General features: G+C 41.8%; 1 protein-coding gene across 2 annotated transcripts in view; it reads right to left on the bottom strand.

The window, feature by feature from the left end:
- Positions 1-16,719, bottom strand: part of Tnn (tenascin N) — a 67,123-nt gene that overhangs the window by 23,409 nt on the left and 26,995 nt on the right. For both annotated transcript variants that reach the window (XM_087194344.1, XM_013075339.3), the window contains 7 exons: positions 14,121-14,384; positions 13,206-13,469; positions 7,995-8,258; positions 5,915-6,178; positions 3,879-4,142; positions 1,806-2,069; positions 215-478 (listed from right to left, as the gene is read on the bottom strand). In XM_087194344.1, coding sequence (XP_087050470.1) covers positions 215-478; positions 1,806-2,069; positions 3,879-4,142; positions 5,915-6,178; positions 7,995-8,258; positions 13,206-13,469; positions 14,121-14,384 — 1,848 coding nt within the window. The remainder of the gene's footprint in view (positions 1-214; positions 479-1,805; positions 2,070-3,878; positions 4,143-5,914; positions 6,179-7,994; positions 8,259-13,205; positions 13,470-14,120; positions 14,385-16,719) is intronic.

Genomic DNA, 16,719 nt, shown 5'->3' with positions numbered 1-16,719 from the left:
AAAATGGACACTCTCCTAAAGCAGCCCACAGTCCCTGAGATCACAGATCCCAAAAGCAGCTGCGCCATCATTCAGCAGCAATGGATCGATCTGCATTAATTACTCCAGCTTCTCTCCCCTCCTGTTACCTGATAAATTAAGAAAAGAAAAACAAAACCTGACTTCCCATAGATTTAGCATGGCAGGCATCACATTCCCAAAGAACATCCATTACCTGTGGGGGCCTTGGTGTTGGCCTTCTTGCTCTCCCGGGTGCCCTTCTGGGCCCACACATGGATGGTGTAGTCAACCCCGGGCCTCAGGCCAGTCAGGACGGTGCTGGTCTTCCCCTTCCTCACAGGAATCTCCCTGGTTTCTCCATCGGCAGAGGTGTAGCGCACCACATACCTGTCAATGTCAGCCTGCACCGGGTCCCAGGAGACAGTGGCTGTGTTCTCTGTCACCTGGTTGGTTACCAGGTTTTTGGGGCTGTCAATGTCTAAAAGGAAAAGTACTAATTAATATGTGCTACAGACAGGCCCAGCGGTGCAGAAACTGGTAGCCATGTTGCCCAGGATGAGAGTCTTCATGTTTTGGGGGTTTTCCATTTCATATGCTCTTTTCTTGTTTTTTAGCTGTTTCATGGAAATAAACCTCTCCCCAGACATACTTGTCTCAAGTATAAAACACAATTGACCAGAATTTGAAGATCTGGGCTATTACCTTTGCCAAAATTTTAACGAAATAAATCTCTTTATTTGTTTAGTAAGGTATATAGAGCCCTCACTCTGTATAAGGCATGCTCTAGACAGCATAAAGCTTTCAGAGTTGAAGAAGACCTGGGCTCTGCTTACAGGGAGGTAACAATTTTCTATCTATTCTCATGGCAGTGAAGACCTCCCATTTCATTTTTTAAAATTCTAAAACAAATCCAAATATAAGCTCTCGGAAGAATAGGGTTGCATCCCACTACCCTCTGTGCTCCCAGAACATAGAAGAGGATGGGACTTATGAAACGTGTATATTACGTAGTGTTAAGTAAATCAGCAAAAATTAAAATCCTTTTTTAATAGTCTTCAGCATACATGGATTCACTTGCCATGCTGGTTTGCTGATTAAAACAATGTACAAAATATGGTCATACATCTCTTTCACAATAAGAAGATATGAATGTAATACAAACATTATCCTAACCCTTAGAACTCTGGTCCACTTATACTGTGCCATTCTACAGAGAAGAATAAATGTCTCTCTTGCTGCAATTTGAGTGTTTCTGTCAATTACTACTTACCCCATACAATCTAAGGAACATCCCTGCTTCGTTATTCCCTACACCAATACCATGTGGGTATTATCTGTAGAACTTATCATTATTTAGAGTCACAAATAAGTTTTGTAAATTATGATTAATTCATACTAAAGCAAATCACATACATCTACTTGCTATAGATGTCAAATCTATATTTTAAAGTCAAATCACTAAGATACCATTACTAATAATAATTTTCAGCTTTTGTTCCCACTCCCAAATGCACTAAGAGACCATCAACATTGTCTCCAGCAAAGGATCCAAACACTTAAAAGAGGATTTGATAACTACAACTATCCAAAAGCAGTTTAGAGAGTGTATGAGGCTCTGACTATGCACTAAGGAAACCAGGTAAAGGGAAGAGAGGAATGCTATGTTTAATTGATAATGAAGGAATACCATCCTGCTGGTACATATACCATAGACGTCTGCCCATGTCACGGGAGGAAAACAGGTTTTGACCTCCCTTAGGCTTAGTATGACAGGTGTCACATTCCCACAGAACAACATCCATTACCTGTGGGGGCCTTGGTGTTGGCCTTCCTGCTCTCCCGGGCCCCCTTCTGGGCCCACACGTCCACCTTGTACTCCACACCTGGCCTCAGGCCTGTCAGGACGGTGCTGCTCTGGTCCTTCCCCAACAGAAACTCCTTGGTCTCTCCGTCAGCAGAGGTGTAGCGCACCACATACCTGTCAATGTCGGCCTTCACTGGGTCCCAGGACACAGTGGCAGTGTTCTCTGTCACCTGGTCAGTCACCAGGTTTTTGGGGCTGTCAATGGCTAAAAGGAAAAGTGCTGATCAGTATAAACCACCACCAAGTACCAACCACTGAAACCATTAAGCTTGAGCCAAGATAGTTTTTTACATCTCGTATATTGGTTCTCATTTATTTCATGGACATAGACCTTATCTCCACAGTGGATTCCTGTATCTTCAAAGAGGGAGCACAGGACCACATCCTGGATGAGCATCACATCCACAGTCAGAGAGGCTGAGGTCTAGGCTCAGGCCCAGAGGCAGATCTTGGGAGCAAGAAGCCCCCTAGTTTGGAGCAAGCAGACCAGAGATCTTATCCCAGATCTGCCATTAGCGACCTGTGACCTTGAACGACTCAGCTGCCTCTGACTATACCTTATTTTTCCCATCTATGAATGTGGTCCTTAGACTTAGGTAATGTTAAGGTGACAAATTATTCCATGAATATTTCATGGACCCAACATCATGAAACGTCAGCTAAATGTGCGACTTGTAGAAATCATGCACCTCACTGTATTGCAGGATTCTTAATTGCAAAATGGAGATACTGATTCCTGCTCTACTGATTCAACAAGTTTATCTAGGAGCCAAGTAAGTAAAGAGAACAATCCTCATTCACTGCTAGTAGGCACGTAAAATGGTATAACCAGAATGAAAACAATCTGGCAATTCCTCAGAGATTAAAGATCAAGGGCCGGGGCTGAGGATGTAGCTCAGCAGTGCTTCGCCTGCCTGGCAAGCCAGCTCAAGGTCCTGCGTTTGATTCCTGTTACCGGCAAAAAAAAAAAGAACGAACCATCACATGATCTAGTAATTCCACTCATAAGCAAATATGTCCACACAAAAACTGGTATAAAAATGTTCACAGCATAATTTCTAATAAGAGCAAAAGAGTGGAAACAACTCAACTGTCCAAAAACTGATGAACTGATAAATAAAATGTGGCACATCCATACACTGAAATATTAATTTTCAATAAAATTAAGTACTGATATAAGTTACAACATGGATGAACCTGGAAAATATTACACTTCTTGAAAGAAGCCAGGCACAAGGTTGATACATGGTATAAATCTCTATATATTAAATATCCAGAACAGGAAAATATATAGAAACAGACAGCAGCTGTTACCTAAAGCTGGAGGGAGCAAGGATGAGCTATTCATCTGGTATTGAACAGGATGTTTCTTATGGTGATAAAATGTCCTGAAATTGATAGTGGTAATAATTGTACACCTCTGTGATTATACCAAAGCTGCTGATGTAAACTGTAAAAGGGTGGATTATTGAGATGTATGTAGATAACATACAGATAAGCCTGTCCCTAACAAAGGAGGAAAGAAAAATGAAAAATTTAAAACTATAAACTGTTACTGTATATCATTGCAACCATAAGATTCTCAGAACGAAACAGACTAAGAAAGCAACAACCCCTTTTTTTCCCAAACAGATTATTGTAAAAGACATTTTCCTAAAGTACATCATAGTTCGTAGATCCCAACATGAATATGGTTCGTTTTTTGGGTTATTTTTGGTACCGAGGATCAAACTCGGGTTCTTGTGCTTACGGGGCAGGCAACGGAACCACTGAGCTAAATCCCCAGCCCTTTCCTTTGTGTCTCTTCCATTTAAAGGGAAATATTTTGAGACTGAACACAAAGGAAATACAAAATTGGAGACACTGGAAGGGTGTGACCAATCACCATTAATCTTAGGAGACTAAAGAGTGAGGCTGATATCCTTATTTCATATTGAAGGTGTTGAGGAACGGTGTGAGTGGTATGATAATGCTTTACTGTAGGCTCAGCCAGACCAAAAACAATGCCCATTACCTGTGGGGGCCTTGGTGTTGGCCTTCCTGCTCTCCTGGGTCCCCTTCCGGGCCCACACGTCCACCTTGTACTCCACACCTGGCCTCAGGCCTGTCAGGACGGTGCTCCTCTGCTCTTTCCTCACAGGAATCTCCCTGGTCTCTCCATCAGCAGAGGTGTAGCGCACCACATACCTATCAATCTCAGCCTCCACTGGGTCCCAGGAGACAGTGGCAGTGTTCTCTGTTACTTGGTCTGTCACCAGGTTTTGGGGGCTGTCAATATCTAAAAGGAAAAGTGCTTATAAATACAAACCATCAACAGGCACCAAAGAGTAAGACCATTTTGCTTGAGCTGAGACATTTTCTTTCTGCTTGTAGTTTTCTCATCTCAAATTTTGGCTTTTTGTAGTTTAATGGAAATAGACCTTGTCTCTCCAGGTGGGCTCTTGGGTCTTCAAGGAGCCAGCCCAGGGCCACATTCTGGATGAGCATCAGGTTCACAGCTAGAGGAGCTGAGTTGTAGGCCCAACCAAGAGCCAGAGCTGCGAGACAGGAACCTCCTTGGGCTACAGTCAGCAGATTATAGATCTTATCCGAACTCTGCCATCAGCCAGCTATGGCCTGGAACAACTTGTGCCTCTGACTGGACCTCAGCTTTCCATCCGTGAATGTGGCCTTAGACTAGATAGATTTTAAAGCACCATAATATTTCACAAAGACTTCATGACTCAAACCCCAAGAATCATCGCCTACATCAGTAACTTGTAGAAATTATACACTTCATTGTATTTGAAGATTCTCTACTGCAAAATGGGGATACTGATTCCTGCTCTACTGATTCAACAAATTTATCAGGAGACCAAGTAATGGAAGAAAACAGTCCTCATTCATTGCTGGTAGGTATGTGGTATTACCACAATGGATACATTCTGGCAATTCCTCCTAAGTTAAAGTTAATTAACAAATGAATCAATAACTCTACTTTTAGGTATATATCTTAGAGAAATGAAGATGTATATGCATCCAAAAACTTGTACATATTAGGGGTGAGAGTACAGCTCTGTGGTAGAGCACTTGTGTGGCATGTGCCAGGTGCTGAGTTCCATCCTCCATACAGCAAAACAAAACGAAACCCACAAATGCCCCAGCATCATCATTCACAATAGCTAATAAATAAGTAAATAAATAAAAAGTGCAACAACTGATAAGTTGCTAAAGAAAATATGATATAGCCATGCAATGGAATATTCATATACAATAAAATTAAGTATTGACATCAGCTTCAACATGGATGACCCGGAAATATTATATTTTTTGAAAGAAGCCAGTTACAAAGGCATCTTTAAATCTCTATATGTTAAATTTCCAGGATGGGGGAATCTATAGTGACAGACAGCAGTTGTTACTTTGGGCTAGAAGGAGCATGGGTGAGGAATGACTGGTAATTGAACTGTACACCTCTGTGACTAATCTAAAACCAATGAACTGCAAACTTTAAGAGGATAGATTTTACAGTTTTTTTTATTTTATAGATAGATACATCTTGATGAGGCTTTTTCCTAACAAAGGAGGAAAGAAAAATGAAAACCTTTAAAACTGTGAACTGTTACTATCTATCAGGGCAACCATAGGATCCTCAGAGTAAACACATAGGACTCAAAAGAAGATTATTCACGAAGACAGCAACAACCCCTTCTTGTTCCAAACAGATCCCAGTAAAAGGCATCTCCCTAAATTATATAGTTCACAGATCCCAACATGAATATCTCTTCCATTTAAAGGGAAATATTTTGAGACTGACCACAAAGAAAACAAAATTGGAGAAACACTGGGTGGGTGTCGCCAATCACCATTAATCAGAGGAGACTAAATAGTGAGGCTGATATAAGGGCCTTACTACATAGTAAAGGTACCAAAGGACAGTGAGAGAAGTATGACAGCCTGGTCTTCTACTAATCACTGATTTCTGCCAATCTCAGAAAAGGAACACCAAACTCAGTCTTCCACAGACTTAGCAAGACAGGTGTCACATTCCCACAGAACAATGTCCATTACCTGTGGGGGCCTTGGAGTTGGCCTTCCTGCTCTCCCGGGCCCCCTTCTGGGCCCACACGTCCACCTCGTACTCCACACCTGGCCTCAGGCCTGTCAGGACGGTGCTGCTCTGGTCCTTCCCCACCAGAAATTCCCTGGTCTCTCCGTCGGCAGAGGTGTAGCGCACCACATACCTGTCAATGTCGGCCTCTACTGGGTCCCAGGAGACAGTGGCAGTGTTCTCTGTCACCTGGTCAGTCACCAGGTTTTTGGGGCTGTCAATGTCTAAAAGAAAAAGTGTTGATCAATAAACACTATTAACAGGCTCCAAGAGTGGGGCTATTTTGCTGTCACTGAGACAGTTTCCTGCACATATAGTTTTTGCCTCTCACATGTTGGTTTTCGGTTGCTTTTTAGACACAGACTTTGTCTTCAAAGCAGATGCTTCGATCCTCCAGGAGGCAGGCCAGGATCACATTCTGGCTAAGCATCACATCCACAGTTAGACAGGCTGAGCTCTAAGCCCAGGCCAACTGGCTTACAGCTAGCAGACCAGAGATCTTATCCCAACTCTGCCACCAGCCGCCTTCAGCCTTAGACAACTTGGCTGGCTCTGATGGAACCTGTCTTCCCAGCTATGTACATGGGCCTTAGACTGAATAGAATTAGATATACCATAATATTTCATGAATCAAACTCCATTAATCATCAGCTAACTATGTGATTTTGGGAAATCATACACTTCACCATATTTGAGGATTCTCAACTGCAAAATGGTGATATTCATTCCTGTTCCACCAATTCAACAAATTCTTCTGATGACCAAGCAAATGAAGAAGATAACCCTTGCTCATTTCTGGTGGAAATGTAAAATGATACAACCACTTTAAAAATTGTTAGTGCTTCAAAAATTAGAGATTGAATTACTAAATGATCTAATAATTCTACTCATAGGCATATACTTAAGAGAAATGAGATGCATGTGCACACAACTGCTCATAGTGTCTTTATTAACAATAGCCAAAAATTAGAAACACTTCAAATGTCCAATAAGTGTTGAATGGATGTAAATATCCATACAATAAAATATTAATTCACAACAAAATTAAAAACTGGTATGTGCTAAAACGTGGATGAACCTAGGAAATATTATGCTTCACGAAAGAAACAAAAGGCCACATCTTGTATGAATCCATACATGTGAAATGTTCTGAATAGAGAAATCTATAGAGACGGAGAACAGTCGTTACATAGGGCTGGAGGGCATGCAGGTGATGAATGACTGGTAATGGATATGAGATTCCTCTGGATGATGAAAATGCTCTGAAATCTACACTGTTAATAGTTGTAGAACTCAACACCTGCACCGCAAGCGCAGGGACCGGAGTTCGATCCTCGGTACAAAAAAAAAAAAAGTAGTTGTAGAACTAGGAGAATATACACTGAATTTTACATTAAAGAGGGTGAATTTTAAGTGTGTAAAACATCTTAAGGTTGTTTTCAACAGCTGAGGAACAGAAATGAAAAAGCTTTAAAACTGCAAGCTGTTACTGAGTATCACTGCAACCATAGGATCCTCAGAGAGAAATCCATGGAACTCAGAAGAGGACTCGCTCCTTCAGAGAGCAATCACTCTTCTTTTTCCAAAGAAATCACAGCAAAAGCCATTTCCCCAGAGGAGTTAGGTCACAAATCCTTACATATGTGGTTTCTTTTCATATGTTCCTTTTCAAAAAGAAATGTTTTAGGGCTGGGGATTTAGCTCAGTGGTTTCACCGCCTGCCGTGCAAGCACAAGGACCCAAGTTCAATCCTCAGTACCAAAAAAAAATTTTTTTTGAGGTTGACCACAAAGGAAATACACAATTGGAGGATCAGGGAATAGATCACTGATAATTTTATAAGACTTAAGTATGAAGTCCACATTTTGGGATAATGTGTTAAAGGATATTGAGGGATAGTGTGAGTAGTATGACAAAGGTCTACCATCCTGGTATTGTAACCCATTGATTTCTACCAATGTCACAGAAGAAATACCAAACTTGAGCTATTATAGCCTTAGCATAAAAGGTGTCACATTCCCACAGAACAACATCCATTACCTGTGGGGGCCTTGGTGTTGGCCTTCCTGCTCTCCCGGGCCCCCTTCTGGGCCCACACGTCCACCTTGTACTCCACACCTGGCCTCAGGCCTCTCAGGATGGTGCTCCTCTGGTCCTTCCTCACTGGAACCTCCTTGGTCTCTCCATCAGCAGAGGTGTAGCGCACCATATACCTGTCAATGTCGGCCTCTACTGGGTCCCAAGAGACAGTGGCAGTATTTTCTGTCACCTGGTCAGTCACCAGGTTTTTGGGGCTGTCAATGTCTAAAAGAAAAAGTGCTGATCAGTATAAACCATCAACAGGCACCGAAGAGTAAGACCATTTTTCTTGAAGTGAGACATGTTCTTGCACTTGTATTCATCTCATCTCCTTAGTTTTTAGTTGTTTCATAGATACAGACCTTATCTCCCCAGCTAGGTTCTTGGATCCCAAGGAAGCACCACAGGGCAGTGGAGTGAGTATTACATCTACAGTTAGGGTAGTTGGGTTCTAGGTCTATGCCAAGAGGCAGATCTTGGGGGCAGGAAGCCCCTCGAGCTGCAGCCACCAGACAAAGGGTCTTATCCCAGCTCTGCCATCAGCCAGCTATGGCCTTGGACCATATGGCTGCCTGTGTCTGTGTCTCAGCTTCTTCCTTTCTTTTTCTGTACCAGGGATCGAACTCGGGACCTTGTACTTGCAAGGCAGGTGGCAGAACCACTGAGCTAAATCCCTGGCTGCTTCTTCCTTTCTAAAATCTGCAGTTAAATAGACTTTTAGGTTGATTCTAATATTCCAAGCATGTATCTACTTTCACAAATTACTAACTTGTTTTATGACCTAGTGCAAATTGCTTCAGTTTACTTCTATATTTGTAAAATGGATTGTTTAATAGTTATTGTATATAGTTCTCTAGTTAGCTCCAGAAATCAAGATTTTAAAATGTCACACAGAAAAGGGGCTTTGAAAATGTTAAAGTCTAACAGCATTCACAGTTCTAAAGCCATGGAATATTCACTCCATAATTCAAACTGTAATCAAGCATAAACTAGCCTCTTTGCATCAATTTCCTCCACAGGGAAAAATAAAAATAAAGGGTGTAGGATGACATATTATTCCTTCATATCTTGTAGTATTATTGTACTATATAAGCTAATAGTGTGTCTCTTATGACTGTTCTTAGCACTGACTAGTAACTGTGAACTATCATTATTAGTGATATCAATTTGTCAATACTTTATAAATGCATGGCATTAGGCCCCTACCTACCACACACAAGGAAGATTGCTCAAAAATGTATTTTACCAAGAAAACAGTACCATTCTTTTTTCTAAATAGTTCATTGCAAAAGTCATTTTCCTAAAGTCATTTGCTCATAGGTCCTATTACAAATATTGGTTTAGGCTGTGACTTCAAGAAAATAGATATCCAATTACAATCTGAGGGTCCCAGCCAAGGCAGGGCCAACAGTCTCATAACCCTGACTGAGCAACTACCTCCAGCCCACAAAAGAGGGTGGAGAGGCCAATAAGGTCAGCATGAAGAATTACCTGGAAAGAGTTACATGGTTGGTCCCATAAGCAGGATCCAAACCCTACATACACAGTTTCAATGTGGTCCCTCATGGAGATTATCATAGTTTGTAGAGCAAGAGATCTCAATAGGTGTGATTAGCAATGTCTGAAGACATTTTTGTTGTCAAAGTTCAGTATAAGATGGGGAGACTATTGGTATTTAATAGCTAGACACCAGGGATGCTGTTAAACATCCTACAATGCAGAATAAAACTCCATGCAAACAGAAAATTATCCAGTTTAAAGTGTCAATAGGGCCAAGGTTGAAAATTCCTTTCTAAAGCTTGGGGAACACCTGAGCTAGTGTCCATTTTAGGGTGATACATCCCTAAAATATCTACGGTTTGAGAGAACTGCGGGCTGTTTTGATGCAGAAAAAAAAGAAAAGGAGGTGGTTGCATGGCAAAAGACCTATATATTCAGTTGAATAAGTAAAGGTACATATGTGTTCCACATGGACCATTTTGGCCAAGCAGAGGATGGCTTGCTTGGGGTTGTGCTAGAAGCTGTCCCAGGGGGGCATCTAGAGAAGCAAGATGACTCCATCAAAAGTGTTGGGGTAGATGCCCTCCCCATGTATGCATGGAAGAAGGGGAACAAGAGACCAGAGGAGACAAGACTTTGTCCACAGCATCATTACAGTGACAGACCCCCAGAGAAAGGCAAGCACAAAAGTGCTCCATGAGAGTTAGCTTTAATACTTATAAGACCCCACAGCAGGCCCAAAGCAGCCGTCATTATTATTTGGCTTCCATGATCTTCCTCAAACCCTGGCCTCTCTTCCCTCATAATCCCTGTTATGGTCTAAACCTAAAATGATTCCCAAAACCTCATGGGTTCAGAGGTGGGGTCTGGTCAGAAGGAGCCTGTGGGAATGACCTGGAAAGGTATATTCTTATTCCTGGGTTCCTAGCTCCCTTCTTTTCTCTTCCTCTTCCTCCTTCCCCTTCTCTCTCCTCTCTCCTTATTCCTTCTCCTCTTCCTCTTCTTCTTCTTCTTTCTCTCCCTCTCCCCTCCCTCCCCTCCTGGCTGCCATGAGGTGAGCAGCTCTCCTCTATTAGCCTCAGAGCCAACTGACCATGGACTGAAACCTGTAGAACTATGAGCCAAAATAAACCCTCTTCCTTTAAGTTGTGGGTGTCAAGTATTTTGTCCCTGTGATGGAAAAGTAACTAAGATAGAAAACTACTACTAGGAGTCAGGTCAGTGTTGTACATGGTACCTGACCATGTGGCTTACAAGCCTATTGAACTGATCTGCAGGAGTTTGGTAAGCTTTGCAGATGCAGGCTAAAGAAGCCCTAGAATGATGTAAGTAGAGCCTAATGGATGATTCTGGTCAGATCTCAGAAGACCAAAATGCTCATAGGAATGTAGACAGCAAAGGCCAGGATCAGGAGGTTTCAGTTGGAAACAAGGATTCCACTGTTATCCTCTGGAAAAAAACTGTACCTTAATTTTCCCCATGTTTTAACACTTCAAGGAAGACTGAGATTAAGGGCAGTGGACTAATTGATCTAGCAGAGAAAATGTCAAGGCAGCTCAACATTCAAGATTATGGCATGGGTACTGACAGCTCCTTTTAGCAAGATTTATAGTAAGAATCAAACAAAAAGCAGAGCTCAATGATTTGAAAATTTTGCAGATTCATCAGAAAGGAAGCACCTGCAAAGTTTGGGTCAAGGAGAGTATGGTTGGTGAGAAGATCAGCATTAAAAAGAAGCCAAGTACTTTCTATTAGGACCATAGGAAAGATGGCTTAAAGGCATCTCAGTAATTGGCCAGACCTCATCATTCAAACGCTCAACAGTGTAAAAGGGCAAGCTCCTTTCAAAGTCCTTGCTTTGAGAAGAAAGTCCCAGGATGCTCTGCTCATTCATGGATGCCTAAAGAAGTGCATCCCTGCATTCACCTATCTAAGCACTCAGGCCGCTGCAGCCATGGTCACAGGGGGCCAGATTACTTCTTGAGCTCCCAGCAGACTTTGGTATCATCCATGTGCTGTTGGTTTTCTGGTCATGCAGAATGCAAGGATTGTGGGGTCATGGAAGTTTCCACCCAGATTTCAAAGGAAGGTTTGAGAGGCTAGCCATTGTGTCCCTGAAAGCTATGAGAGTGACACTGAAGGTGCAATAGTGACCGCAAGATGTTGGAAATGCCAGGAACATGAATCATCTGCTGAGGAAAGCTGCATGCAGTGAACAGAGCCAGACCAAGGGAGAGGCTATGTGGGCTGCAAACAGCAAGGCCTTGGGACAGGGCTGCCCTAGCCCTTTGAAGCTCACCTCACCATAACTTGTCTCAGTTGATGACCATGGAGCTAGAGGATTTAATGTTTGCCCTGCTGGGTTTATTTTGGTTTGATTCTACTTTATTCCCCCTATTCCTCATCTTTGGAATGGGAATGTCTACTTTGTGCCACTGTATGTTAGAAGTGTTTTTCTTTTTTATCTCTTAATGGGAATCACAGCTAAGAGTTTGCCTTGAGTCTCAGAGGAGACTTAAGACTTTTCAGCAATGCTGAAACTGTGAAGACTTTGTTAACTTTTAGAGATGGGATAAATGTATTTTACATAATGAGATAGACATGAGCTTTTGGGGAGGCCAGGGTGGAATGTTAAGATTTATATAGAAAATGACCCCCCAAAAGTCTCATGTTTAGAGGTCAGAATGGACAGATCCCTGGGGGATGACCTGGAAAGATGTATTCTTGTCCCTGGCCCTTCCTGTCCTCTCTGCTTCCTGGCTGCCATGGGTAAGCAGCTTTCCTCCTCCATCCACCATGCTGTTTCTACCTCAGAAGTGGCCAACTATGGATTTAAATCTCCGAAACTGTAAGCAAAAATAAACCTTTATTCCTTCAAGTTACAAGTGTCAGGTAGTTTATTCCAGCAACAGGAAAGTTGACTAATACGATCGTTCAACTCTCTCCTCCTGACCTGTGGCTTCTCCTCCTCTTCCTCATGTTCACATCTATTCTTCCTGACCTTTGACCTCTCCTCAGCTTACGTCTCCCAGCTGTGCCAAACACAAATGGGTCAGAAATTGTATTTTGCAAACTGGAAGAATAGTGCTCGAAGTACAAGCAGGAAAACATAAGACAAGCTGCACCATCCCTCCTCTCACAGTAGGTAGTCAGCAGGCAAATGGCCAACTGTAAATAAAGGATGGACTGTTACATGGAAATAGACATCACTAAAAAGTAGACATTTGGGGGGACCCTATATTTGCTTTCCTTTAGCTAACAAAAAACACTAAAGTGATTTTTGCCTAAAACATTCATCCAAAAGGTAAAAACATCGTGGAAAGGGTTTAAACAGATGAAAGGTTTAAAAAGTTGGTTTTGGATCATAATCCTCAAGCCTGGCTTTCTCAGCATGACATTTGCTTATGCTTTCTTCATATTTATTCTTTTCCAAGGTAAAGAATTTATTATTTTAATAGCAAAGAGCCAAAGAATAAAAGGCCAAAAGCAAAAACCATCAATCTTTAAAATCAAGGCTTGGAGACCACAGCATGAGGCATACTCTAGGAAAAGTCATAAAGGAAGTGAGAGGTACCAACCTCTAATCCATGAAATCTCCCTGTCTGACAAGAAGGAAAATCAACTTAGACCATGGGTTTAGCAATGATACACTGATAACACATGCTCCATTACCTGTAGGGGCCTTGGTGTCAGCCTTCCTGCTTTCCTGGGTCCCCTTCTGGGCCCACACATGAAATTTATACTCCATCCCTGGCTTCAGACCTGTCAGAACAGTGCTCCTCTGATCCTTCCCTACTGGAATCTCCTTGGTCACTCCATCAGCAGAGGTATAGCTCACCACATACCTATCGATGGGGGCCTGCACAGGGTCCCAGGAGACAGTGACCATATTTTCTGTCACCTTGTCAGTCACCAGATTTTTAGGACTGTCAATGTCTGAAAGAAATATGTTGGGAAAAGTCTTAGCTCAGAAGCTATGTAATGCACACCCACCACCTTATTATCCTCATTTTCATCTTTCAGAGTTCTCAGAACAAAGCAAAGGGATTCCCACCCTGGGTCTCTTGTAGAAGTCAAGGGAAAAAGTAGCCCCTGGTTCTCAATTTCAAAGGAGGAATTGTTACAAACTTGGAACCCTTTCTTGGCTTTTAGCTCCCTAAAATGTGGGAGGAACAATGTCTTCTTAGTAGCATATGGGTTATCAAGACTGCTCATTAAAAATCTGACATGACATTGGGATACCTAATTTATCATTTTATCAAGGGCTACTTCACTGTTGAGTACTTTAAAAGTATTATCACAAACACTTCAATAACCAGAACCCATACATGTCTTGGATGTATATGCTAAAAACATTTCTACTATACAACTCTACTTCTCCCTTCTGGTGGCCAAGTCGTTTCATGAACCTAATCACTATCAGACCAGAGCGGCACACAGACAACATATCTCAAGCTCACTGCCAGCCTTGCATCTCTGAGATTCTAATGGTAGAATCTCTCATCTCAGGCCAAACCTTTGGTATTATGTACATTTCAATCCACATGTTCAAACTTCAATTCCAATTGACTATCTCTCTCTAGTTACCTGTAGGGGCCTGGGTGTTGGCCTTCTTGCTCTCCCTGTCCCCCTTCTGGGCCCACACGTAGACTTTGTACTCCACACCTGGGCTCAGGCCGATGAGGTCAGTGCTGGTCTGCTCCTTAGCCACTGGAATCTCCCTGGTCTCTCCATCAGCAGAGGTGTAGCTTACCACATACCTGTCAATTTCAGCCTCCACTGGGTCCCAGGAGACAGTGAGTGTATTTTCTGTTACCCGATCAGTTACCAGGTTTGCTGGGCTATCAATTTCTTTAAGAAAGATACAAAAGAGGAAGGTAGCTTTTACCAACCTTGAGTTTCTAAAAAGCCAGCACAGAGACAGCCAAAATGATGACCTCGATAAATTTCAGTCTGCTATATGCCAATGATTGAGACAAATTATAGGTTTAATTAAGCAAAGGTCAGAAATTCTAAGAATGGTCTATTAGCATTTAATGAGAAGTAGTTTTTAGATCAAGCTAACACACAGAAACTCTATAAACTTTTCCTACAAGTTGCTTTTGGATAAAAAAACAATTGATCTTCACATAAAAATTTCTCCTTTACCCACCATTTACATAACATTCTTTCATTCGCGTCCTAACTCCTTGGACCTCAAAACAATTATTTTTCAATAAATCTCTGCATTTGCTCTAATTTGAGGTGTGATTTTTTAAAAAGTAAAAACACTGTTTAGTGCCATCCAACCAAAAGACAGGGATCTTCAATATGAGAAGTAGCACTTCAAACTTTAGTGGGTGACAAGCTTCCACTTGTTCATTACAGTCAATCAGCTGTGAGCTACAGTTGAAAGAAGGTATGTTTTAAAGTTTGCCATAAATCATGAATTACAAGCAAAGCATTATCATGAAATTTTGTCAATTTCATTGAGTTTGCACCATTCTGCCACTTCAGATTCCAGTTTTTTAAGAAATGTCATCATGGGAAATGAAACTTGTCTGTACGATTATGATCCTGAGCCCAAGATTCAGAGTTCCTAATGAAACTCATCCAGTTCCTGTGTGAAAAAAGCTCATCAATCAAGATCCAACTTCAAGGTGATGCTGATTGTTTTCTGGCCATGATGGAATTGTGTGAGCTGAGTTTGTACCCAGTGACAATACAGTAAACTCTGAATATTATAAGGGGTTATTAGAGTATATAAGAAACAATGTGTATAGAAAAACAGCCTGAGAAATGGACAAATGGTTTCATCCTCCATCACAACAATACTCGATATCACATTTCACTTCCAGTATGGCAAAAAAAATTACAGTATGTCCTTATCCACCTCATTCACTGGATCTGGCACTAGGTGACTTCCAGCCCTTCTCCAAATGACCATGAAAAGTAAATGTTTTAAACAAATTCAGGACACTGAGGCAGCCACAAGAGTACAACTAAAAGCCTCAAGAAAGAAGACTTCCATAGCTGCTTAACAAAGTGGCAAGAATGATAGGATAAGTATGTTTGGGGGGGGTATCAATGGCAATGGTCTTTTACTATAATAATTTTGTTTCTAAAGTTAAATGTATGTTGGTTAGTGTATGTTTTGGACACAACTCATATTTCTTCTGTGAGGAAAATACCCTGTGAGTAGGAGCTGTCAGGTCTTTCCATATAAAACATTATGTCTGTGGCTAGAGATCCAGGAAGAGTTTTAAATTGATGTTATCTGAGATCTGGACTGAGTAAAATAGTCCTACTTGTGAACTCTAGGTTTCTATGTGACTTAACTAGGTTAGAACCTGCTCTCTACCATTTATTGGTTGCTCACATGGGGCAAGTTATGTAATTTAATTCTCTTTCCTCACTTCTACAAAGAAGGAAGTATTTCTCCCTATCATAGGCTATGATGAATACTAAAGGAGATAGTACATTGTAAATGTTTATACTAGTTGTTAGTATAATGGCATCTGACATATGTAATGACACTTTATTCTCAATGCATAAACCCTTTGAGAGAGTAAAAAAATCCAACTCATTTAGTATATGGTTAGAAAATGATATGTCTTTATTGCCCTGTTTCAAAGACCAACTCCTCAAAAAACTGTGCTTTCTGGGAAAGCAACCGCACTTCAGACCTTCACATCATCGTCTGCCAAGCACGGTGGGCCAGCTTGGTGGAGTACACAACCAAGTGAGACAAACGCCCTAAGGGATCAGAGTGCAGACTGCACTGTAGACATCTCCGATGCAGGGGCGAAAGACTTGGCTCCTGAGGCTGAGTTGGCTTTAATGCTCCAGTCCCATCCTTCTTGAGCCACCTCACAGACATCCCCACCACAAAAAGCACTTGCAATTATCTCACTTGCCATGTTCTCACACCTGAGGCCTCTGCACACACTGCTTCCACTGTTAACTCCCACCCTGCCTTCCAGGCTCTGTTCGGAATCCTTCTCCCACTGCCTGCCATGAACCCCCTCACACCTCAGGCTTTTGTTGCCACCATTTTCTCCCCTTGGGTTCCCATAGCTGCAGGAATATTTGTTTCCTTTAGAATATAACTCCGTACACTTTGTATTTTTTCACTAGTCCTCTCTACCCAGAGGATTGAGAACACTATAATAACACAGGCATGAACTACGTTTCTTATCTTTGTTCC

The sequence above is a fragment of the Heterocephalus glaber genome, unplaced genomic scaffold, assembly GCF_053883595.1.
Source record: "Heterocephalus glaber isolate CG9 unplaced genomic scaffold, H.glaber_assembly_v1.0 deba00001600, whole genome shotgun sequence".
Classification (NCBI taxonomy): Eukaryota; Metazoa; Chordata; class Mammalia; order Rodentia; family Bathyergidae; genus Heterocephalus; species Heterocephalus glaber.
The sequence above is the reverse complement of the archived record's forward strand: the minus strand, read 5'-3'. Positions and strand labels throughout refer to the sequence as shown.